The 23,106-nt window shown below is 57.7% G+C and overlaps 1 protein-coding gene across 5 annotated transcripts in view; it reads left to right on the forward strand.

The window, feature by feature from the left end:
• PPP2R2B (protein phosphatase 2 regulatory subunit Bbeta) overlaps window positions 1-23,106 on the forward strand; it is a 64,344-nt gene that overhangs the window by 39,693 nt on the left and 1,545 nt on the right. For all 5 annotated transcript variants that reach the window (XM_065029368.1, XM_065029369.1, XM_013370406.3 and 2 more), the window contains 7 exons: window positions 11,135-11,232; window positions 12,837-13,002; window positions 15,088-15,200; window positions 18,961-19,138; window positions 19,935-20,099; window positions 22,189-22,358; window positions 22,477-22,568. In XM_065029368.1, coding sequence (XP_064885440.1) covers window positions 11,135-11,232; window positions 12,837-13,002; window positions 15,088-15,200; window positions 18,961-19,138; window positions 19,935-20,099; window positions 22,189-22,358; window positions 22,477-22,568 — 982 coding nt within the window. The remainder of the gene's footprint in view (window positions 1-11,134; window positions 11,233-12,836; window positions 13,003-15,087; window positions 15,201-18,960; window positions 19,139-19,934; window positions 20,100-22,188; window positions 22,359-22,476; window positions 22,569-23,106) is intronic.

Below are 23,106 nucleotides of genomic sequence, written 5' to 3' on the forward strand. Positions count from 1 at the left end.
TGACATTATTCATAAGTCCTAAATCCTTTTGCAGTTTCATAAACAGAACATCTGTTAAAATATGGAGAAATTACAGTCTGGAACGGTTGTTGGAAATGTGGCTGCCACAGATTGCAGGCGGAAAGGAGCAGATTTTTTTTTGGAGAAGCCTTATCTCTCCACCATTTGAACGTCCTTCTCTCATGAGCCTGCAGGTCTCCTGTGCCGAATGTCCCGTGTCACTGTGCCCGTGCCGCCTTGCTTGGGTGCTGTGGGAGCCCCTGGGGTGGGAACCCCGCTTGCTCGGACACCCTGTGGGCAGCTTGTCCGGGGAGCTGCTGTACTTGCCCATGGCGCTGTGGCCCTGGGCGCGGTGCCGCAGCTGGCGGAGCCGCTTGCCCGCTGCCCTGGGGCGGCTCTGTGGCTCCGTGAGCAGGGCTGGCACAGCCCAGGCCCCGTGCGTCGGCCGCGGCTGCTCCCCGGGCTGCCGCTGCGTCCCCGGCCCGCCATGCGCCTCATGCAAAGCCCTTCCCTGCCCTCTTGGACTGGGCGGGAGCTGTCCCGCTGCTGGGGGAGCAGGGGACCTGGAGAGGTCCCGGCTAGAAAGGTGGGACAAATCAGGCAGAGAAGGGGTGAATTTGCATGTGGAAGCAGCATAGAAGGAATCAGAGTTGGTTAGCCAATTAGTGGATCAAAGGCAGAGAAACTGAACCTGAACCCCAAAGAACGGGTTTGGTAAGGCGGGGCACTCTGGAGAGGATTGAAAATAGGTGTTAATGAACCAGGGCTGGGCTGTTCAGCTGTAAAGTGGAAAAGGAAAATAAGATGCTGGCGGGTGCCTGGAGCTCACGAGCACCGACCTGGGTGCCCTGGGTGAGGCAGCCTGTGCAGAGCGGCTCCGTGTGGGCCCCGAGCGGCGGCCCCGTGTGGGCCCCGAGCAGCAGCGCCTTCTCTTGAAGGCCTGGATTTTACGTCTGTTGCTTTTCCATCATGATTAAAAACCCCAAACCAATCTTAGCTGTGGCCATCCCAATTTACAGTTCCTGTTTCAAGAAAGTGGCTCTTATGTCTTGCCAGCCCTCAGCACGTTCACTTGTTAAATTATGTATATGCTAATGAAGTGTGAAAATCAGCCAAATAACAACTCTCTGTAATCGCTTAATGTCCCCAGAGCATTGTGGCTTTTTTATTATTATTATTTTATGATTTGTGACCCATTCTGAGTCATGTTTCTGCAGGGCATTCTTCCAACAACTGAGGTTAATTAGTATTTTAACTTTTTCCCCTTCTGAAAGCAGCCCAAACGTGCTCTCAACCTGCCGTGCGGTTCGCGTTTTCCATTTGGAATGGAGTAATCCCCAGATTTGCGTTACAGCGGGGAGCAGCTTCCCAGCACAACTGGTAAAATGTGCATCGTGACCCGGCCTGGCACTGGGGTGAGGGACCGCGTCAGCCCGGGGGTGCCGCAGCTGCTTTTGCTGCGATGGCCGTTTGGGGAGTGACGCTGCTCCTTGTCCCTGCCCTCGGGCTGCAGCACCGTGTCACCTCGCACGGGGACAGCACAGCGGCCGCCTCCGACCTGCCCAGAGCGTTCCTGCGGAGCATTAAAGCGCCCGTGGGCTGCCCAGCTCTCCGGCCGCTGCCGTGGCGGGAGCCTGCAGCAGCGGTTCTGCCGCACGCAGGCTGTGCCGACCGGCAGCAAACCCCTGGAAGGAGGATGCTGCAGTGACAGTGTCTCATCAGTCACCAGGAACTGTTGTTCCTGCCTCCTGGCATGAACCAATGTCGAGTGCCGCGTCCGGACGCTGAAGTGTCCCACTGCGGTGGGTGTGTGCGGCTCTCGTGGTGCAGGTCCCTCTGTGTGGCAGAGATCGTCCCAGGTTCGTTAGCGCTACGGGGCCCTGCGGGCTCGGAGGGGCCGGGCTGGGCTGGCAGCGGTGCCGGCGTCCCCAGAGCTGGGTGAGCTGGGTCAGGGTTGGGGTCTGCTCCGCGTGCCGCTGCCTGGCACACCCGGTGCCCGGGGCTGGGGTCGCGGTGCTCGCGGTGCCGCCCCGGGCCCGTGCGTGTGCGCTGGGGTCCAGCTGCTCACCAGAGCGCTCTCTCTTCAAACCAGGCGTGCAAAAGGAGTTCTCCACCTGTGTTGTGAAGAGGCTCTGACTCTTGGGGAATGATGTATTATCTGTGCAGTGCCCGGCCCGATCACGTACCAGGATCATTTTCTGTATTTGTCTCTGTATTTGTCACTAGTTTTAAAGTAAACAAATCAATTTTCCACGCACTCCAGTTGATTCTGCTCTGTTACTGTGTTATAAGACCTCACTAGGAACAACCAGGTTCAGCTCTGACTGTGGTTCCCGCACTGTGGCACGTGAACAATGTCAGGATTATCTCAGTCTGACAATTTTGTCCGAAGTATTTTGTTGTGACACTGCCTGGGGAAGCGCCGCGTTTAGCTTCAGTGATACAGCCCCGGCACCAGGAACAGAGCTCCAGCAAGGACCTTTAATTCCCTGTCAGAATCAACTTAATTAAATCCCATCTGACCGGGAAAGGATTTTCATTGGATCTAATGAATGTCCGTGCTTCCATTTGGAAGCTTCTTACATTCCGGAGTTTACTTTCTGATAATAAGCAGGGTTTGTCTGCCTGTTTCCACTAAGGTAGATTAAAATAAATCCAAATAAATTTTCCTTCCAAGAGGACGAAATCCATGGTAGAACAAGTAATTAAAACTGAAAAGCAAGGGGCGGGGGTTGGATTGGTGGCGGTGTGGGGGACCGGGTGCCTCCAGCATCTTCCACGTGCGAGGGGGCTGCTCAGAACCGTCACCCGCAGAATGGACGCGGCGCGTTGGTGCTGGGGGGTCTGGGACGCACATGGACCCGGGCTTGGCTGGGGACGGTCTGGAGCAGAGTGACCCGCGCGCACCCCTGTCCTGACCACAACCCCAGGAAGTTTTGTGGGGTCTGTCAGTAGAAAAGTGGGGGAACGTGCTGAGCTCCAGAGCGCTCCCAAGGAGACTGACCGCTCGGCTCGCTGCAGTCCTGGTGTCTGCACACCTAACTCGGTAAAAATGAGCAGCCTAGCCTGTGCTGATGCAGAGGCTTCGCCGGAGGGTGATCAGCAGGTCCCTCTTGTCGTGGGTCACTGAGGGTCCTTGGGTGCTCACTGCAGACACTGCTTGCAGACGCTGGTGATGAGCAGCAGCCCAGCCAGGATCCAACCGTGGACATCTTTAACCTTAAAGACATTGGTTCTCCCATGTTAAAGATGAATTCTTGTTATCACAACCTAGCAGATTCTAAAAATAGCGTGACCATGACGTGATCAGGCGCAGATTGAGTAGTGATTTATCACTGGTGGCAGAAAGGTATTCCAGCAATGTATTAGATCCTAATCTAAGTCAGGAGATGAGCAGCATGGCCCGGTGAAACTCCCGATCAGTTTCAAAAAGAAATACTTGTTATTTACATTTGCGGTTTGTAAACCGAGTATTTTTCACTTTCTCTCACTTCCCAGCTCTCCGATGGATCGCGGGGCGCCCGGCACCCGCTGCTCTGTGCCCGGCACCCGCTGCTCTGTGCCCGGCACCCGCTGCTCTGCGCCCGGCGCGCGGGCCGGCAGAGCCGGCGCTCGTCCCTGCCCGTGTCACACTGAGACGGGCAGGACTCTGCAGAGCCCAGTGCCCCTTGCGTTTCTCAACCATGACACCAAATGATGCTGAGTGCTACTGGGTCCAGGAACGGACAAACGCTGCGGCCCGATGTCAGCAAAACATGCAGAGTTCAAGAGATGGACTTGTTTATAGCTGTAATCTCCTCCTTTCCCTGCTGCACAAATTATTTCTGAGCAATTCATTTCAGTGGCTCAGGACATCACTTAATGAACCCAACACTAAATTGAAAGAAAGAAAGTTTAATTAAAATACTGCATGGAAAATGTCTTGAGACAAGCTGTTCCAGGGGCAGATTGAAAGTGATGGCACAGACATGCAGCTTCCGTTGGAAGAAATGTTAAAGTAGGCAGAAAATGTAGTTCATGATGAGTTCTAAATGGAGCAGACAGAATGTGTGCTGGGGACTGGCCCGTGCAGGGGCTCTGTCACGCTTTCCCTGGTTAGTGCGGGGTCTGTGCCCCTGGGCGGTGCAGCCGTGGGGGTTGTTGCAGAGCCTGAGCACCCGGTGTGCGGGGGCGGCAGAGGGAACGGGGCATGTCCTGAGGGGGGACCTGGCACAGCACCGGTCCCCAGAGCCGCTGGGGATGGTGGCAGTGGGTGCCTATGGGCCATGTCACCTCCTGGGGAGGGGACGTGGGCTGCAGGACAAGCACAAGGACCCACAGGTGATGGTGTTGACTGAGGTGCAGGAGAGATGCTCTCAGTGTGGCGCTGTGGTGGCGGATGTTAACGGGGCTTGTCCCGTTGGCCGGGTGTGGGTGGCTTCGAGGGAGCGGGTGCAGCCCGGTACCTCGGGTGGCATCGCCCGGCACCGCTGGGCTGCAGCTGCTCGAGCCCAGTGTAAAATACATCCTGTTGTGATGCCTTCCTGCTTGATACAGCCCCAGATGTTGGATTAAGCCATCTTTAGCTGATTAAATTCAAATCTATGCAACACATGCCAGGGACTGTCTGTACATAGCTTTGGTGTGTTTGCTTTCCCCTAAATAAAGAATTAGGATACGAAGCACATGTTTCAGCTGCCAGCCCTCCCTGGGGGCTGTGGCGTCCCTGGTCGCTCCCCTCGGGGGCAGGTGGTGCAGGGAGGGCTCAGCTGCTCCTGGGGAGGGTGCTGGTTCCCTCTTTGCCGGCTCCATTCCCGCTGTACCGGGAGGAATCTCTGCAGTGGCGCTGTGTGTGGCGCTGTGTGTGGCGCTGCGTGTGGCGCTGTGTGTGGTGCCGCCTGTGTTCTCAGGCGCTCCTTCCAGGGGCACCAAAGCGCAATGACGGGACAGAGAATGGCGTCAGTGCGAGATGATAACAAAATTTGGTCATAAGCAGAAAGCAGCTGCTGCACGTGAGAGGAAGCCTTGCTGCTTCCAGATTTTTCCCAGCTGACATTTGGGTACTTCTAATTCAGATTTTTAAAAGATCAATAGGTTTTGCTGGTTTGCCTCGGCAGCGCCTGCACGCGTGTTGAGTTCGTGGCTCGCAGGACAGCGGGACTCGGGTCAGGCACCTGGGGAGAGGCTGTGGCGGGGGCTGAAATTATCCTTTGCTGTAACAAGGGCAGAGGAATTTTGAATGTGGCAGTGTTTATAGCACTGGAGTCTGGGAGAGCTGTTGCATTTTGGGCAGAGTGGCAGCTGCTGCTGGCTCCGCAGCACCTCGTTGTTGTGACAAGGGCCTGTGGTGGGGCAGAGGACGGCCTGGGCTGTTCCGCAGTGATGGAGCTGCTCAGTCGTGGTGTGCTTCCAAAAAGCGTTTCCTCCCTCTGTGCTGCAGCCCAGGCCCGTCTGGCTGTGCCGGGCTGTGCTACGCGGTGTTGGCGAGCAATGGCGTTTCAGGGCATTTTGCTGATGATACCAGATCCTTACTGGGCTTAATGCAGCGGAATTGATTTCTGTTTGCCAGGCTATCATTCGGCTCAGCAGGGAAAAATCAATGCAGATCCATCACGTGCGATTTTGCATGCTATTAGATCCCAGTTTAACCTCTGCTGTGCTCTTCCCATCCGCTCCCCCCGCGCCGGACCACAGTTTGGGGGAGGATGGATGGCCCAGCTCAGCCCCGCGTCACCCTGGGAATCGCACTTTACCTGTTCGGGTGGGACTCGGGTGGCTTGTCCCTGTCCCCTTCCAGCTCCCTAGCCCTGTCCTGTCCTCCGTAGCCCATCTTCTGTGTAGCCAAGGGGCCCTGAAGTCCTGTTTTGCTTCCTCGCTAACACTTTGTCCCTGGAAGGGAAGAAGGCCGTGTTCAGGAGTCAGATCAGCCGTTCGCTGCCTGCCGGGGTGCAGACCGTGGGCTGTGGCTCTGCCGCCGCGCTGGGCACGGGCCGGGTCCTGCTCCCGCGGGGACATGTCGTGGGCAGCGTTTCGCGGTGCCCTGGCTGTCCCGGAGGAGATGAGCCTGTAACGGTCCCTGCGGCGGCCGGGACAGCGCTCGGCTGTTTGCTGGCGCGGAGCCGGAGGGGCTGGCCCAGGAGCGTTTGCCGTGTCCTGAGCGGTCGGCACCGGTGACGGGGACACGGCTGGCCTGTTGGCATTGAGACTGGCATCTGGTTGCATTGGATTTGTTTTGTTTTCTTTTTTTCTTTAGTAAATCTGAACTTGCAAAAGCAAGAGCAGGTTGTGGTTGCTTTTAAAATGCCTTGCAGTGTTCAAGCTTGCATGTTGGTATTTTCGTGACTCCTCTTCAAACTCTGCACGTCTGCATTTAAAGCTCGACATGCAGTGTGGATTCCTCACCGGTGACAGCGTGTGCATTTTAGAGTTATTGGAAACCCCTGCTCTTTTTATTTATATATTTTTTTTAAGAGAGGCAGACAGAAAGGGAAACCCAAGGGAACTCTCTTAAGCAGTGGAATGCAAAGAGTCTCACAGTTTCCTGAGCAAGAGAAGACTCACAGGGTGTCACTGGTGTTTGGAGCCAGGAGTGCTCCTCGGGGGCCTGACAATGGTGCTGAGTTATTCAGTGGGAACGTGGGTTTGCATCCTCCTCAAAGCCCCTTTCTGAGCTCGGGGTCCCCTGTCACAGGACGGTGGGATGAGCAGACGGTGCTTCACCCACCCCGAGACCCTGCGGAGCCTGTGGATGGGCTCGTGGTCCCGCTCTCCCATTGCCAGACGTGGCTGTGTCCTTCATTTCCGTGCCTCAGCCCTTCAAGTTTTCATGACCTCCTTGTGCTTTCTTCATCCACCCGAATGGTTTCAGATGCAGGTTCTGTTCTCCAGTGAGCACACCCGTCAGCATCCTGTCCGTTGTGCCGCCGCGGCCGCTGGCGCGGGGTCGCCGTGCAGCCCCTCGTTACGTTCCCGCGTGGGAGCAGCATCCCCGTCGCCCAGTAAACCCCCTCTGCCCTCGCTCTGCTCGAGGGGCTGACCCGGCGGGAGGAGAAACGTGTTTACCGTGAGCTATTATCTCACCCTTATCAGCATTAAACTGGATTCGACAGCTCATAGCCTGGGATTTGTGTGGTCTAAATCCTTCTTCGTTTGGCAGCCTGGTTTGCTGTTATTTATGGTGCTTCCCCATTTATTATTGTCTGCAGAGCTGGAGGCTTTGTGTGAGGTGCCATCCGCCAAGTGATTTATACAGACAGTAGAGGAATGGGTCATCGGGGCCGAGCTGCGGTGGCCCCTCCGCACCGCCAGGCGCTCGGTGCCGTGAGCTGGGGCAGCCCGGGCAGGCAGAGCTGGGGGCTGCCAGCGGAAGGCAGAGCTGCCCGTGGGACCTGCGGGAGGAGCTGGGTGATGGTGGCACCTGCGCAGCTCCTGATCCTGGTCTGAGCGCCAGAGGAGACCAGTCCCATGGGAGCAGCCACAGGGGTGCCCAGGATCGGGTCCTTCATGCTGCTCCTTCCCGAGCTCCCAGTGTGTTCCCGTTTCTCGCAGAGCGTCTTCCCTCCGCGCCGGGAGGGAGGGCTGTGCGGATTGTACAGTTCCTGTTTTTCTGATAAAACTATAATGCTATGGTGCAAATCAAATCCTGTCTTCAATATTTTTAGCATGAAAGCGTGCAGGAGCACGGATGCCAAAGGAAGGGAGGACAGCAGGTGCTGGCGGAGGGGAGGGTCTCCATGGAAACTGTTTTCTCTAAATTCCCACATTCGGGGCACTGAGCTTGTAGGAGGTGGTGAAGGAAATGAAAAAGCAAAAAGAGAGGAGCTTTTTTCCTTTCTGGTGTCCCAAAACTGCTGTGGGAACCTCAGGTGAAATGGGTGTAAATTATTGATCATTTCAATGCGAATACATGTGAATTTTAGTCAATAATCACGCTGTTGTCTCTCTGGTGCGGTGGGTGGGGGTGAGCAGACAGCAGCCCCTGACCTGCATGCCCGGTTTGTCGGGAGCAGGATGGGGTGTCGCTGTGCTCCTGATGTCACCTCCCCGGGTCACCCCGCGGGTGTGCTCCGGGCTGCTGGTCCTGCCCGCAGACCTCGGGGAGCAGGGGCACAGCGGGCCCACACTGCCCGGGTGATGCTCCCATCCACGGCGCCAGGTTTTGGGTTGGGTTGAATACTTCTGCTCACAAGAGGGTATTTTTAATTGCTGGGTTTTTTAAGGTATGAAAGTGTGTTGTTAGCTGGGCTCTGTTGTTACCCTTGTCTGAAATCCTGAGGGTGGGCGCGACCGAGCTGTGGGTCTGGGAGGGTCTGTGGACCCGCATCCCTGTCCCCGTGGGGGCAGCACCAGGTGCCGGTCGGTGGCGGATCCGGCGGTGCCCGTTCCCGGTGTCTCCCTGCTCTGCTGACATGGTGGTGCCGTCAGCAGCAGGCGCTGTCTGAAGAAGTCTCGCTGCAGCACAGAAGGTTATTTTTAATTCATTGAAAATTGAATGACCTAAAACCAGCAGCTGGCAATGGAGAAGATTAAATAGTGCAAACGAGATACATTTTCAACTGAGTAATTTTAGAAGGAAAAAGCGTGCCTGGTGTGAGGTGCGTGTGGGCCCTGCCTGGCCATGGCCTCTGCAGTTCCTCGGCCGCTGCAGCAGCTCCTGTCCCTGGTCTGTCCCCACGCCTGCTGTGTGACGCCTGCTGTGTGACACCTGCTGGCACCCAGGACATCACAGCGACGCTCCCTGACGTGGAGGCCACCCGCTGCGGGAACCCACAGCCCTGCGGGGACCCACAGCCCTGCGGGGACCCACAGCCCTGCGGGGAGTGGCGCTCAGCCCAGGCTGCAGAGCCAGGCTTGGTTCCAAACGCCAGGCTCCTCAGCGCTCGAGCGTGTTCGTGGCCGTGCCAGCTGCCTGCAGCTGGGCCGCAGTTACCCGCGAGAATAGGAGATGGCTTTTGGCTTGACTTTTTGGGGATGTGTTTTTTCTTATATTTGTCAAACCCAATGTACTTTCCTTGAAATTGCAAATTGGTTTCTGATTCTGCAGGGTCCTCGAAGTCTGGGGGGTTGGTAGCAGCAGGGGTGGGATTTGCCCTGTCTGGGTGTTCCTTGCCCACCTGAAACAGGTGTTTAAAATTGCTGTCCTGCCCTTTGGCAGACATTCACTGACTGTGGCGATTGTGGGAAAGAACCGTATCAGGTGGATGTGCTGTTCACTTATATTTTACTAATTTAATTTCTGAGGTTCTACTTCAGTGCAGCCTCTTTGCAAAAGTTTCCCTCGTGCAGGACGCTGCAGGGGTCCTTGCCACTCCAGCCCACCAGCTGGGCAAATCCTGGGTTAAAGACCGAGGTGGCTGTGAGAGGGGTTTGTGTTCCATAGTAGACGCTTGTTGAACAGCAGCATCAACCACGTGTCCAGGCTGCTCATTGCTTTGTTCCATCAGACCCGAGTAACGTGGCTGCAGGTTGGGTCGTGTCTCAGCGCAGGAGGGAAGCGCCGGGCACACAGCACGGGGGACGGGGCTGCACCGACGGGGGACGGGGCTGCACCAATGGGGGACGCGGCTGCACCGACGGGGGACGGGGCTGCACCGACGGGGGACGGGGCTGCACCAATGGGGGACGCGGCTGCACCGACGGGGGACGCGGCTGCACAGACGGAGCCCGGCCGCCCAGCCCGTGCTGGGTGCGCAGTGGGGATCCAGAAGGCAGAGGCTGTGCATTGCGTTATCTGATGCATTCATGGATGTAAACCTGTCGGCAGAGATGTGATCTGTTAAAAGAGGTTTTAATGAGTGTGCAAGAACTGAAGCAACCAAGAAGTACGTGTAGATTACGTTGCCTAAGGGAAACCAGAATACAAACCACCTCAAAACCTTCCAGGACCTGTTTTCCTAGCTGCAAAAAGGGAACGGTATTTAAGCAGTGGTTCAAACCAGCCGAGAGGCAGAGCCGCGGCGGAGCGCGCAGCCCGTGTCCCCGGCCGCACCGGGCTCTGCCCGACCCGGGCTGCGCAGCTGGTGGGGCAGCTGGACTGCAGAAGTGAGGGGACAGAACTGCAGATCCCTCAGCCAGCGTGGCGGGAAGGAGCTGGCGTGGTCACAGCTGAGCCCCGTTCATTGCAAAGTCAGCCTTGCACCCAGCGCTGGGTCCTGAGCCCGCGTTGGTGCGTCCCCAGCTCGGTGCTGGCGCAGGGTTGTGCTCCCGGCAGCGGGGGACAGCAGTTGGGCAGTAATTGCTGTGGAATTAACCTCCGACATTCTTCTAAAAATAGGCCAATAAATCCAATCAGTAGCAGCTCTCCTGCTTCCTTTGCCTCAAGGGCAAACACTGCAGATTAAAGCATTTACAGGTTATGGGTCTGTAAGCATTTCCTCGCTTCTGCCCGTAACTGCAGCCGAGCGCCGGTTGCTGCTCAGGGGTTTTGCCTCCTGGTGATGGCACTTTGGTTTGTGGGGATGGGGAGCGGCATGGGCATGGTGGATTTTGGGGTGACAGAGGGTTGAAAGGCATCACTTTAATGTACCTTGGTAGACAATGGGAGATTCAGCAACAGCCAGAGAAAACTGTCAAAGGTGCTGTGGTCACCCTGGCTGCCCTGGCTCCGGTGGGGAGCACAAAGGTGTCTTGGGCTGCCCGCTCCCTCCTCCAAGGGGGATGAAACCCCTCGTGTGGGCACCATCGGGAGGCACCGGGTGGCACCGGATGCTCCTGGTTCCTGGGAACTGGTTGTGTCATCCAAAGTGGTGAGGCAGCTCCCCAGGGTGTGAAGGGAGCGTGCCGTGCTGTCCCGTGCCATCCTGTGATGAGCCGTGCTGTCCCGTGCCGTGCCGTGCCGTGCCATGCTGTGCTGTCCTGTGCCATCGGCAGTCCCTGGGCTGCGTTGGGCCCAGCTGAGATGGAAACACCCTGAGTTCGGCCATCGGGGTGCAGGGGGGCGCGGGGGCAGGAGCACCGAGCAGGTCTTGGTTCCTGACCGCCAGGGTCCGAAATACTGTGGCCATTTTTATTACAGGCAACAGAAAAAAGGAGGTTTTTACGGAGATCCCGGGGGGCTGAAGGGCTGACACGGCGTGCGCTGGACGGGAATGGTGCTTTCCAGATGCCTGTGAAAGCCTGTCTGCAGCTCCCTAAATTGTCTTTGTCTTCTTTGCAGCTGACATCATTTCTACAGTAGAATTCAACCACACTGGAGAATTACTAGCAACAGGGGACAAGGGGGGCCGTGTTGTGATATTTCAACGTGAGCAGGAGGTAAGTGCCGGTGAATGCAAAATGTCCCTTTTATCCTTTTAAGAGAAGCTTCCTGCTGTTCCCTAATCTGTCTGTGTCAGTCCTAACCTCAGGTTGTTCCTGGCAGACTCCAAACTGAAAAGCGACTGTTAACATAAGCAGGATGAGGTTTAATCTTGTAAAACATGCTCCAAAAACACATTACCTTTCCTGCGTGGTTTTGCTGTGGTTTTGCTGCAGCTCCCTGCACCCGGGTGACTTGGATGGGGCCGGCACATCTGAGCGTGCCGGGCTGTCCATCCCATTGCCAACACCACCCAAAACCTCCTCACACCACCAAAATGGCCAGAAAGCCTCAACGGATGGATCCATCGTGTTTCTTTTCTGAAATGCTTCACCTTGGGAGATGTTAACAAACTGTTTGAGGTCACAGTCTGCCCAGCCTCCTGCAGCACTGGCCCGGGACATTCCCCACCATTGCCAAAACCATCCCGGTGAGCTGGTCGGGCACGGTGCCGCTGCCATCCCGGTGAGCTGGTCGGGTGCGGCACACGCAGCGTTGCGCGGTCCGAGCCGGCAGGAGCCGTCCTCCCCTGTGGGTGTTTGCTGATGATGGAGTGGGATGAGTCAGGCTTGGCCATGAAAAATGTCACGGTCCGATAACAGTTTTAAATTTTCCTCAAATTTATAGCCTCAAAATTATTTCTATATACGCTGGAGAGAACCGATCGGTTAAAGGTTACACGCATAGATGCTTCATCAATCATTCCAGCAGTATTTCATTTCTCATTTCTCTCTCTTTTTATAATTCTACTGCTTCTCTTGAACTGTAAGCTTCCCGGCGTCCCAGCAGGTGTATCCCATCGGCTCCTGCTCTGGAGCAGTCTGGCGCCCAGGGGACAAGTGGGGCATCACTGCCCAAATGCATCGTTGGCATGCGGGAAATTCATCTCTACAATAGTTTTCATTTAACGACCCCAGCCCCGTCCAGGGGCTGGTGCTGGGTGGTTCAGCGCTCCGCATTTGCAGATACTCGGGCCCTGGGGGCTCTGGAGGCTGCAGCCTCAGCCCAGCTCTGGGTGCTGGAGTCTGGGTTTATATTTGTGCCCCTGTGGGCAATCGCTGCTGACCCCGTGCTGTGTTGCCAGCGGCTCCTCCGGGGCTGGTTGCTGGTGCCTGGTCCCAGCCGTTCGCCGGGGACAGCTGCTGCGGTGGGCTCCCTGCCCGCCCCCTTCCCTCTCCTGACCGCTCCATTCCCGTTCTGTTCCCACTCCCTTCCCGCTCCGTTCCTGTTCCATTCCCGCTCTCTGCCCGCTCCCTGCCCGCTCCCTTCCCGCTCCCTGCCCGCTCCCTGCCCGCTCCCTGCCCGCTCCATTCCCGCTCCATTCCCGCTCCCTGCCTGCTCCGTTCCCGCTCCATTCCCGCTCCATTCCCGCTCCGTTCCCGCTCCCTGCCCGCTCCGTTCCCGTGGCGCACGCGGCGGGCAGCAGCCGCGGTGCCGCAGAGCCGTGCCTCGGCTCTCAGGCCTGCAGCGTCCCCGTGCCCAGGTGCTCACCGTCCCGTGACAAACAGCAGAGAACCCCGGAGCCCACAGCAGATGTTCTCCTCCTGTTCCCCTCCTGCAGAGCAAAAACCAGCCCCATCGCAGGGGAGAGTACAATGTCTACAGCACCTTCCAGAGCCACGAGCCGGAGTTCGATTACCTGAAGAGCCTGGAGATCGAGGAGAAGATCAACAAGATCCGATGGCTCCCGCAGCAGAACGCAGCCTATTTCCTGCTCTCCACCAACGGTACGTGGCTACGGCAGCCAGACGGGGCTCCTCTGGCCTGTTCTTTTGGGAGAAACATCTGCAAACAGCTGTCCGGGACAACGCGGGTGTCGCGGGAGCGGAGCCCGGACAGCCTGGCTGCAGAGCTCCCTTCCCACGCACCGGCTCCCTCCTCGTCTCCTTGTTCCACAGCTCCTGTTCCCTGAAAGGGCGGGCGGCCTTTCCCCTTCCCCGCTGACACCTTTTAGTTGTTTGGGGGTTTTTTGATCTTGGGAACTCTTTTTTTTTTGTTTTTTTCCCTCAAGAAAAAACGCAGCTGGTTTGTTTCAGTTTCCGCCGTGTTCAGCTCAGCAGTTCATGTTGTGTTCAGATAAATGCCAGGAGGATCCAGGAATATTACTTGGGATGAAAGGGACCTTAAGATGGATGTGACTTAATTACTTCAGGGGAAAAGGAGGGGTCTAATATTCTTCCATAACCAACTTACTTTGTGTTATAGAATTGACTCTATTGATCATTGTAATAAAATTCAAAGACTTATTAAACTCATTTGGGGGGATAATCATTGAAATGCAATGAAGATTAATTATAGCGCATAATGCTCTGTTAATTGAGTTTTTAAATAGTTTTTTGATTAACAGGGATATTATCTTTCCATTTGGGATGATGCTTCATATGCTAGCAGGTTAGCAAAATTATTCTTTTAGAAATACTCCTGTGTTATGCTGCTTCTTTTTGTTCTTACTGTTATACTAACATTAGATATAGAAATCCCCTGAAGTAAAGCAGGTTAATAGAAAGAAAATTAATGGCACTCTATTGGAACTGCCGTGTAAAGGAGAAAATGAAGATGAATGATGCGGTTGTGTATGAAACCTGGTAGAAGTGACGATAAACTACTGACAGAGTCTCTGCCAGCAGAGAGGAAAGAAAACACGGTTGTTCAGAGTAAACCCGCCTGTTCTGGGGCTGTTCCCTGCCCCGGAGGGCCATGGGGCAGCCGCGGGGCTGGCTCGGGCTCTGGGGTGTGTGGCTGGGAGGCTCAGGGTGACACGGGAGCGAGTCCCGGGCTGTGTCCCCTCCGCGGGAGCTCCGGGGCAGCGTGTCCCCGCGGTGCCGGGTGCCCGCCGCAGGAGCCCGCCCGGAGCTCTGCCGCACGCTTGCAGCCGCGCTTCGGCATCGGCCGCGCTGGAAGCGCCTCGATGCGCCCGGCGGGCTGTAAATCTGTGCGGAGCTCCCAGCGCCGGCTGCCCGCTCAGGCACTGCGACCGGAGCCCGGCACCTGCAGGGTGACACCAGCTGGAGCCACCGCGGCTGTCCCTGTCCCTCTGTCCGTGTTTCCGAAGGGGCTGGTGGTGTTGGGGTCAGCAGGGGCGGCCAAGGGGTGTTTGCAGCACAAGGATCAAAGAGGAGGAGAAATGGAGCAGGTGGTGGGGATGGAACTGGGAGAGCTGGTGCATCCTTGGCATTTAACACTTTTCCAATTACTAGACGCTAAGATAATTTGGAAGTTAGTCTTGCAAGTAACTGGTGAGCCCAGGATAACTGCCGAATGAGCTGGGAAGTGTAGGAGAAGTCTTGTGTGGGAGTCTGCTGTGGCTGGCGCTCTGTGGGAGCGGCTGTGGGGAAGCGGTGGTGTCCCCGCGTGTGCACGAGCGAGTGGCACGCGCGTGGGCGCGGAGGAGCAGACGGGGTGGGGTGCAGCGCTGGCGTGGCCTCCCCCGCCGCCCCGTCCTGCTGCCAGCACCTCGTCACCTCCGCGGTCACTCGGCCGCGTCACTCAGTATATCGAACGCCAACGTTCAGGGCATGACCTCTGGGGCTCCGAACCCTGGGAAATCACTTCTCCTGTTAGTTCTCCATTAATGCAATAGTTCTGTTCTGTTGTCCAACCATCTCCTTTCATCTGGAATAACCGTCCCCACAGCTGTCTGGCAGGAACAGGAAAACCGGGGCTTTGGGGGTAAAGTGCTGTGGTGACAGGTACATTTTCTGTAACCGCTTCCAGCAGGTTGCGGGTGGGGACACAGCAGGGCTGTCCCTGTCACAGAGCAGCCGGCACGTGGGGCTGCAGCCAGCCTGAGCTCTCCTCTCTCCTGCCCCCAGATAAGACTGTGAAGCTGTGGAAGGTCAGCGAGCGGGACAAGCGACCCGAGGGATACAACCTCAAGGATGAGGACGGCCGTCTCCGAGACCCCTCCATGATCACCGTGCTACGGGTGAGTGTCGGGACACCGAGGCTGCAAGGAGCCTTTCTCTTCAGGGACTTGGATGAAAATCGCCACCAGTGTCACCTGCGTGCGGTGTTACTGGTAATGCCCTCGGTACGTGGCGGGGGGGTGTCGGGGTGCAGGGACTGCTCCTGGTCTCGGATATGACGCTTTGGCTGGTGTGTGGATGCGGGGTGGAGGAGGGAGTGCTGCGGCGCGGTGCCCAGGCTGCGCCGGCTCCAGGCAGGTGTGCCGCCAGGAGCCACGGTTTGGTTCATGTGTGGTGCCGTGAGGAGCCGCGGTTGGGTTCGTGTGGGGTGCCGCAAGGAGCCACAGTTTGGCTCGTGTGGGGTGCCGCGAGGAGCCACAGTTTGGTTCATGTGGGGTGCCACGAGGAGCCGCGCTTTGGCTTGCGTGGGGTGCCGCGAGGAGCCGTGGTTTGGCTCGAGTGGGGTGCCGCGGTGCTGCTGCTGCACGCCTGGCGTGCCCGTCCTGGCGAGGAGGCGGTTAATGAGCTCTGCTTAGTGCATTTGTGATTGCACCTGCTTCGGAGCAGGGGTACTTTCTCTAAATGAGTTTTCCTCTCAGCCTAAGGAGATTAAAACTGACCTCCCAAATCTCCTGTAAACACCTAAGGCTATGTTTTCCGTTTATGGCGAGGGGTTTGGATGCACAGACCCCAGTAAAGCCCCTGTGCCCCAGGAGTGCGTCTGTCCCAGCGCGCAGTGGGGAGGCCTGGCTGGGGCGGCGCGCGGAGGCGGCGCCCGGCCGCTGGGCACCCGTGGCTGTGCCGCGGCAGCTCGTGGCACCGGGCCAGCGGTGCCGGCAGATCTGCTCTTCTGCGGTGCCGCCCTGGGCCCGGCGGACAGCTGTTTGTGATATTTAATTCGCATATAAAGAGTGAGCTCAGGCCCAAGGCGCGTGTGCCCTGTTCATTCAATCAGAGCTCACCCTGTGCCTGGGGATCTCCAGTGGCGGGGACAGGCGGCGGGTACCGGCAGCAGGTACAGGTGGTGCTGGAGACCTGTGCTGGCAGCCCCGGCTGAGCAGCCTTGAAATGCGATGACCAGAACTGACCTTTCCAATATTTTTTTGCACTGCTGGTGTCTGTGTCCAGACACCCCGTAAAAACAGCGTGCTGGGCAGGGTTATCAGACAGGTTTGGATTCCTTTGGCTCGGAGTTTGGTAACATGGCCGCGCTTCTACACACTTTTGCAGGGGGAGAAATACGAGATACCTTTTCAAACACTCACGTCTCTAAGGGAATGTACTTCCAATGAGATCAGCATGAACAGTTCAGGGTTTTTAACTTCAGATAAGAAAAATGTTTGTTCTTTGGGGTTTCTGCAAACTTATTTCAGAATGGAGGTACAGATGGTGAAAGTAATCCTGGCGTGTAATAACTGGACAAATTCTCAGTTACAAACAAAAAAATCCTGTCCAGGTCCTGTCCCGGTGCGGGTGCAGGATGGGTGCGGTGTTGTTGCTGCTTCCTTTGTCTGCTCTGTTCTGTCTCTTCTGAGCCGGCCCCGTTGTGGTCACAGCCTTTAGGAATTTTGGCCTTCACTGTGTCCCGTGAGATGGTCGAGTCCTGTGGGGCTGTGCTGGGGTTTGTGTCGCCGCTCGGTCCCAGTGACGGGCAGCTCAGACCCGCACCTGTTGGCTGGTGCTGGTGGGAGGTTTAGTGACCGCACCATCCTGGAGCTGAGGCCGGAGTCATTTTCCCATGTACCGACTCGTGTTCCTGCGCGGTGTCCGGCGCCGGCGGGAGCGGGAGGAGCCGGAGGAGCCGCAGCCCCGGCGGTGGGAGCGGGCTGGGATGTGCCGGCTCCGCCGTCCTGCAGCCCCATGGGTGTCACAGCCCGAGGGGTTAGTGCCTCTGTGACTCAGGGAGGAGCAGCCTTCGCCAGGCGGGGAGAGGTAACGTGCGCTCGGAATGAGCGGGACTGGCTGTTCTGCAGGGGGTGCCTGCTGAAGGCAGAGAGAAAAATTAAGACATATTTTGTTTTAAATGAAAAATGACTGTCATGCCCTCCCCCTTCCTGAAAACAGAAAGTAATTTAATCTATTAGAGGTTTATTTTACTTGACAGCCTTTCTATGTACTTGATGCGGTTTGTTACACTGAATTACCCTTTAATAATGGGTATATATAATACCAGAGCCTGCCCTGCAGGTTGCGGGGGTGCGGGAGCGGGGCTGTGTACGCTGAGGATTCCACGGCGCTGCCGCCAGCCAGCCACGGGATTTCCTGCTGCCGCAGGCGCCGCTCCCGTGGGCGACGTCCCGAGCCCGCGGGCGCTGCCGGCGCCTGCCGCCTGCTCCGGCCTCAAACTGGTGATGCTTTCAGCTTTACACGCTGATTGTTGATACTCTTAAGGACAAGCTTGCAGCACATGGTTAGAATGGGCACGGACACTTGCTGTTCTCTATATTCCAGTGCAGATTCTCGCTGCTTTAGCAGATAAAAAGTCCCACATTAACAAAATACTCACGAATGACCAGGTTAGCTCCTCTCGTGGGGTTTTACCTGGTGACGGACCAAGTTCCAGACTTTGGCTCGAAAGTAACGTTTGTAAAATTGTGTTGGCTGGAGCGCTGGTCTGCGCTGTGTGCGCGAGAGGCCGGGCAGTGGCGGCGCCCGCAGGCTCTGGCGCAGACGCGGCTCCCGCGGCACCGCGGGGACAGGCTGGCGCTGGACCGCGAGCACCATCTCACGGAGCCGCGTCCTCTGCTGGAGCCTCTGCTGGGCTTGTGCCGGCGAGGCCTGTGCGGCTGCCGAACCATCCCTCTGCACACCCGTCGCGTTTCCGACAGTCTGAGTGCCGGCGCGGCCCCTGCGATCCTGAGCGGCGCGCGAGCCCGTGTCCCCGGGTGGCTGCGCGGAGTCCGTCAGCGGCAAACGATGCATCATTGGCGGTGTCAGGCTGAATTAGCAGGCAGGCTCGTCACATCAAGCTCAGGCTTCAAGCTGGCAGTCCCTGTGCTCTAGTGTCACTCGAGCTGGCTGTCACACTCCTGTCCCCACCTCTGCAGCCATGGGAAATCTCTTTAGGCAGCACACAGATAATATACACGGTAATGAAGTAGCTTCAGGGAATGTCTCGCTGGCAAGCGGGAGTGCAGACTGACACCTTTCTGGGTTATTAAGTTGCCTCCAGAGCGTTCTGTCTGAAGTTATTACTCGCACCGCTCCTTGCAGCCGCTGTTCTTGCTGCATCTCTCCATCCCCCAGTGTTCACGAGTTATGCTGATTCATCCAAAGGCGTATGTGTGTCCCCTGTTCCCTCCGTCTGTCCCAGCCCCGTGTCTTCCCTCTCCCTGTCTCTTCTCATCTCTTCCCCGTGTCACTTCACTGAGGAGCAATGCAAAAGTTAGAAGAGCCCGTGCTGACCTGGCTCTCTCAAGCCGTGTATTTCTGCTCCAGGAACTTCAGACTCTGGTTAATGGTAACAAAAGGAGGCAGAGGCTTTGGGAGCGGTTTGCCCAGGGCTGGAGCGGTGGCTGCCGCGGCGGTCACGGCGGGTTTGCTGGGCGCTCGCCCCCAGCACTGCCCATGCGGGCGCCCCTGTGCAGAGTCAGGGGCCTCCGCGTCTGCGTGTCCCACTGCGCACGTGCTCGGGAGGGCGCTGGGTCCCTGGGGACAGGGTGCAGGGTGGGATGGGGCGGCCAGCCCAGGCTGCCCCATGGCCATGCTGGGCACTGCCGGGGGTCGGTGGGACAGCCGGACTGTGTCCCTGGGTGCTGACGCTCTGCTCCCGCCCTGCAGGTCCCCGTGCTGCGGCCCATGGACCTGATGGTGGAGGCCACCCCCAGGAGGGTGTTTGCCAATGCGCACACCTACCACATCAACTCCATCTCCGTCAACAGCGACTACGAGACCTACATGTCAGCGGATGACCTGAGGATAAACCTGTGGAACTTCGAAATCACGAATCAAAGTTTCAGTATCCTTTGGTGCGCAGGGTGAGCTGGAGAATGAGGGAGCTGGACAGGGTGACGGGTCCCGGTGAAGGTGAGCGGTGAGGGGACCTGTGTGGACGCGGCAGGGCCGTGTCTGTGTCTCTGTGCCGGTACCCGAGGTGCCCTGTCCCCGTCACAGTTCCTCGGTGCAGGAGCTGCCCGGGGCCGGGCTGGGAACGTCTGACCTCCCTCCCCGGGGCGTCCCCGAGGCTCTGCCCTCTGGCTCTGCCCGTGCTGCCGGGCTGTCTCCGGCGGACACATTCAGCGCGGTGCGGAGCCGCTTCCCCCAGCGCAGGGCTCAGCCCCGTGTCACTGCCTCTGCCCCCCGGCTGGTGACATTCCTGAAGTTTGCTGCAGGGTCTGCGTGGGGCGGGGGGGAGTGGGGCCCGCGGGTGATGGGGAAGACAGATGCCTTGGGGAAGAAGAGAGGAAATCTCCGCTGTGCCCTGCAGCGCGGTGACGGGCCGCCAGCCAGTCGTACAAACAGGGCCATGCCAGTCACCCTGTAACTGCTGCATCAGAAACAATGACAACCGGCACTAGTCCTTGGAGGTACTGGTGTAGTGATTCCTACCGAGAAACCCCCAGGGCACGTCACAAATTCAGGCAGCTGGAGGGGATTTCGGCAGTGACAGGCGGGAGTGCTGAGCGGTGCTGCAAGGTGGGGCAGGTCTGGGGAAGCAGGCGAGGAGCGCTGAACTTCGGTAACACCGCAGGGGGTTTAGATGGCCGGAGGGAGCTCAGCCAGGGTGCAAGCGCAGCTCCTTGACTCACTGCCAGACATCGTGGACATCAAACCGGCTAACATGGAGGAGCTGACAGAGGTGATCACGGCCGCCGAGTTCCACCCGCACCACTGCAACACCTTCGTCTACAGCAGCAGCAAAGGCACCATCCGGCTGTGCGACATGCGCACCGCCGCGCTCTGCGACCGCCACGCCAAGTGTGAGTACACCCGCCGGCGGGACGGCCCCGTGGGTTAAAAGAGCCCAGAAAAGGGAGCGCAGAGACCAGCCTGGGCTCAGGACTCCCGGCCGCCTTGCCCATCCCCTGGCTGTGCCGGGCCGTGGTCCTGCCCGCGCCGGGTGGTCCTGCCTGGCCCTGAGGAGCAGCTGCCCCAGGGTCCAGCCCCAGGTCTTTGGGTGCACATTACAAACCCCCCGGGGACGTTTTGGCAGCTGGGGCCCGGGGTCGCTGCGTGTCCGTGCACGGTGACCGCGGCACCGTCCGTGCTGGAACACAGGGAGAGCTGCTTCAGAGCGGGGTTTCCTGGAGGCCACAGGGACTTACACACCAGCTGTTGCTTTGGAGCCGCAGGCGCAGTCTGATACCGCTTTTAAACTGGAATAAAGTGGGTGCAGAGAGAGGAACGTTCAGTTGCTGCCTGGAGCTCTGGAAATGCCGAGCGGCAGGTTCCCAGCCCCCGAGCACCGCGCGCCGTTCTGTTCTCGCGTTTCCCGGCCCTGCCGCGCAGTCCTACCGAGGCAGCTCCCCGCTGAGGATCAGAGCGCAACTAAGGAGCAAACAGAACTCGTTTTCCTGGCACTTCAGCAGCAGAAGTGCCCCCAGTATTTCCCTTCCTTTGGGCGCTGCTGTGTCCCTCCGGCCCTTGGCGAGCACACCGGCTGGCGGTGCCGGCGCCGTGACGCCGGTGACATTCCCTCAGTGATGTCCCTCCGTCCCTCGGAAGCAGCAGCCTCAGTCAGTTGCAGTTCAGCAGATGTGTGAGTGGAAATTGAGACAGTTCATCAAAGTTCAAAATGAAAAGCAACATTGGCTTTTGGAGGCGAATCCTCCAACGGAGGCATTTAATAACTGTCCATATTTTTTATTTACTGGCGCTCCATATTTAATAGAAATGCAGAGGACAGCACTGCATGTCCAGTCAGGTTTATTTAGATAGATGCAGTGTGCTGCTGGGGCCAGCTCTGGTTATTGTGCTTCCCTTATTAAATTCTGTTTTCCCGTTTTATGTGAGGTTCCTGCCATCCCAGCTTCGTTTTGAGGCCTTTCCTGTTCAACAGGTGATCTGCAATTCAGTGTTTTCTGCTCCTGAAGTATCAGCAGCACTTTCCTCTTGCTCCTGTACACTGAGCACCTGCAGCCTTGACACGCGCTCGCACGCCGTGACGGAACCGCTGCGGCCATCAGAGCAGCCGTGATGGCTGCAGACGACCTGCGGCTTTCAGGCTCGCCCAGACTGCCTCACATCTGCAGTTCCTCTTCTTGCTGTTGCTTTTCTTATTTAAAACACCTGCCATGTTACCAGATTTCCTGCTGGTGATTAAAGGACCCGCAGCTGGGTCCTGCTGCGGGCAGTGCTGCCTCTGATTGTAGAGAGATGGTTTTTACTGGCGCTCGCGGTGTGGTCTCTGCCGCGCTCGGGTGTGCGGGCAGCGCGGGGCTCGGTGCGGGGTGGGAACCCGAGCGGATGCGCGAGCTCGGGCGGGTCGTCCAGCGCTGGGACGGGGCTGCACAGACGCGCTGGGAACGGGCTGGGTGCGGGCTGCTGCGGGGCGGCAGGAGGAGCCCGGGCTGGGGTCCCCGCGCTGCCCTTGCTGCATCTCCCTGGTGGCTTTTTAAAGCCATACGTGCTCAGTTATGTTACTTTGAAATCAAATTTGTGAATACATTTAATTTAGAACTTCATCGGTCTCCTTCAGACGGTTCAAACTGTGATTTACTCAAAGACTGATCAGATTAAACCTGTAGGTTGCAGTGGCTATAAAATATTTACATTGACTTTCAGTTATGCTGCACATTGATTTCTGGAGAGAGAGGTGACAGGCAAGGCTCTAAATCTTCTGGGCTCTGCGGTGCTGGTGATAGATTGGTCTCTGACGGTTGCATGCGTTAAAAACAAAGGAGCTTCAGCTGTGCAAGTGAAGTCCTTAAAACACATTTTCTGGTCTGGGTCAAGCCCAGCAGAGGCCCCAGAGCCCAGGCGGAGCCTCCTTGGCTGCGGGGCACCCCCGGTCCCTGGCCCGGAGCTCCCGTGCGGCTGACGCGGGCGCTTGTCCTTCCTCCTCCGCAGTTTTCGAAGAGCCCGAAGACCCGAGTAACCGGTCATTTTTTTCTGAGATCATCTCCTCAATCTCCGATGTCAAATTCAGCCACAGCGGCAGGTACATCATGACCCGGGACTACCTCACCGTCAAGGTGTGGGACCTGAACATGGAGAACCAGCCCATCGAGACCTACCAGGTGAGCGGGGCACAGCGGGGCGCCCGCGGTGCCGGTGTTTACCGGTGTTTGCTGGTGTCGGCCGCCGCTGGGCTGTGCTGGCCAGTGCGGGGCCTCACCCGTCCCTCCGTGCCGGCAGGTTCACGACTACCTGCGGAGCAAGCTCTGCTCGCTCTATGAGAACGACTGCATCTTCGACAAGTTCGAGTGCGTCTGGAACGGCTCCGACAGGTGAGCGGTTCGGCGGCGCGGCTCTGCCCCCCGTGTCCCCGAGCTGTCCCCTCCCCGGCCACCGGAGAGTGGGATCACCCAGACCCCCGCACGCGAGCACCGGGTGGGCTCCTGGCTCTCCCAGGCGGGTTCAGGTCCTGTCTCTGTTTCACCCACACCCAGCACATGGTGCGGATGCGTTTGGCTCCAGATTGCCAAAACCTGGGGTAACAATCCCTCACAGTCACACCAAACCAGCGGCAGGGTGGTGCAAGACCAGCTGACCTGCCAGGATTGCTGCATTTGTTTTCCTCTGAACCATCAGAGTGAGTAAATGAGGCACAATGGGGCCTAAAGCCCAAATTCCAAATCTAATCCAAATCTCTATGCATCTGGATACTCAGTTTGCCTCTAAAAAGGTGTGAAAGTAATTCACAGAATCATAGAAACATTTTGGTAGGAGAACCCCTTTAAGATCACAGTTGTTACCCAACCCTGTCCCCGGGCACCTCGTCTCTCTTGAACCCTCCGGGGACGGTGACTCCAGCGGGGCCCTGGG

This window comes from Columba livia, chromosome 14 (assembly GCF_036013475.1).
Source record: "Columba livia isolate bColLiv1 breed racing homer chromosome 14, bColLiv1.pat.W.v2, whole genome shotgun sequence".
NCBI classification, from domain to species: Eukaryota; Metazoa; Chordata; class Aves; order Columbiformes; family Columbidae; genus Columba; species Columba livia.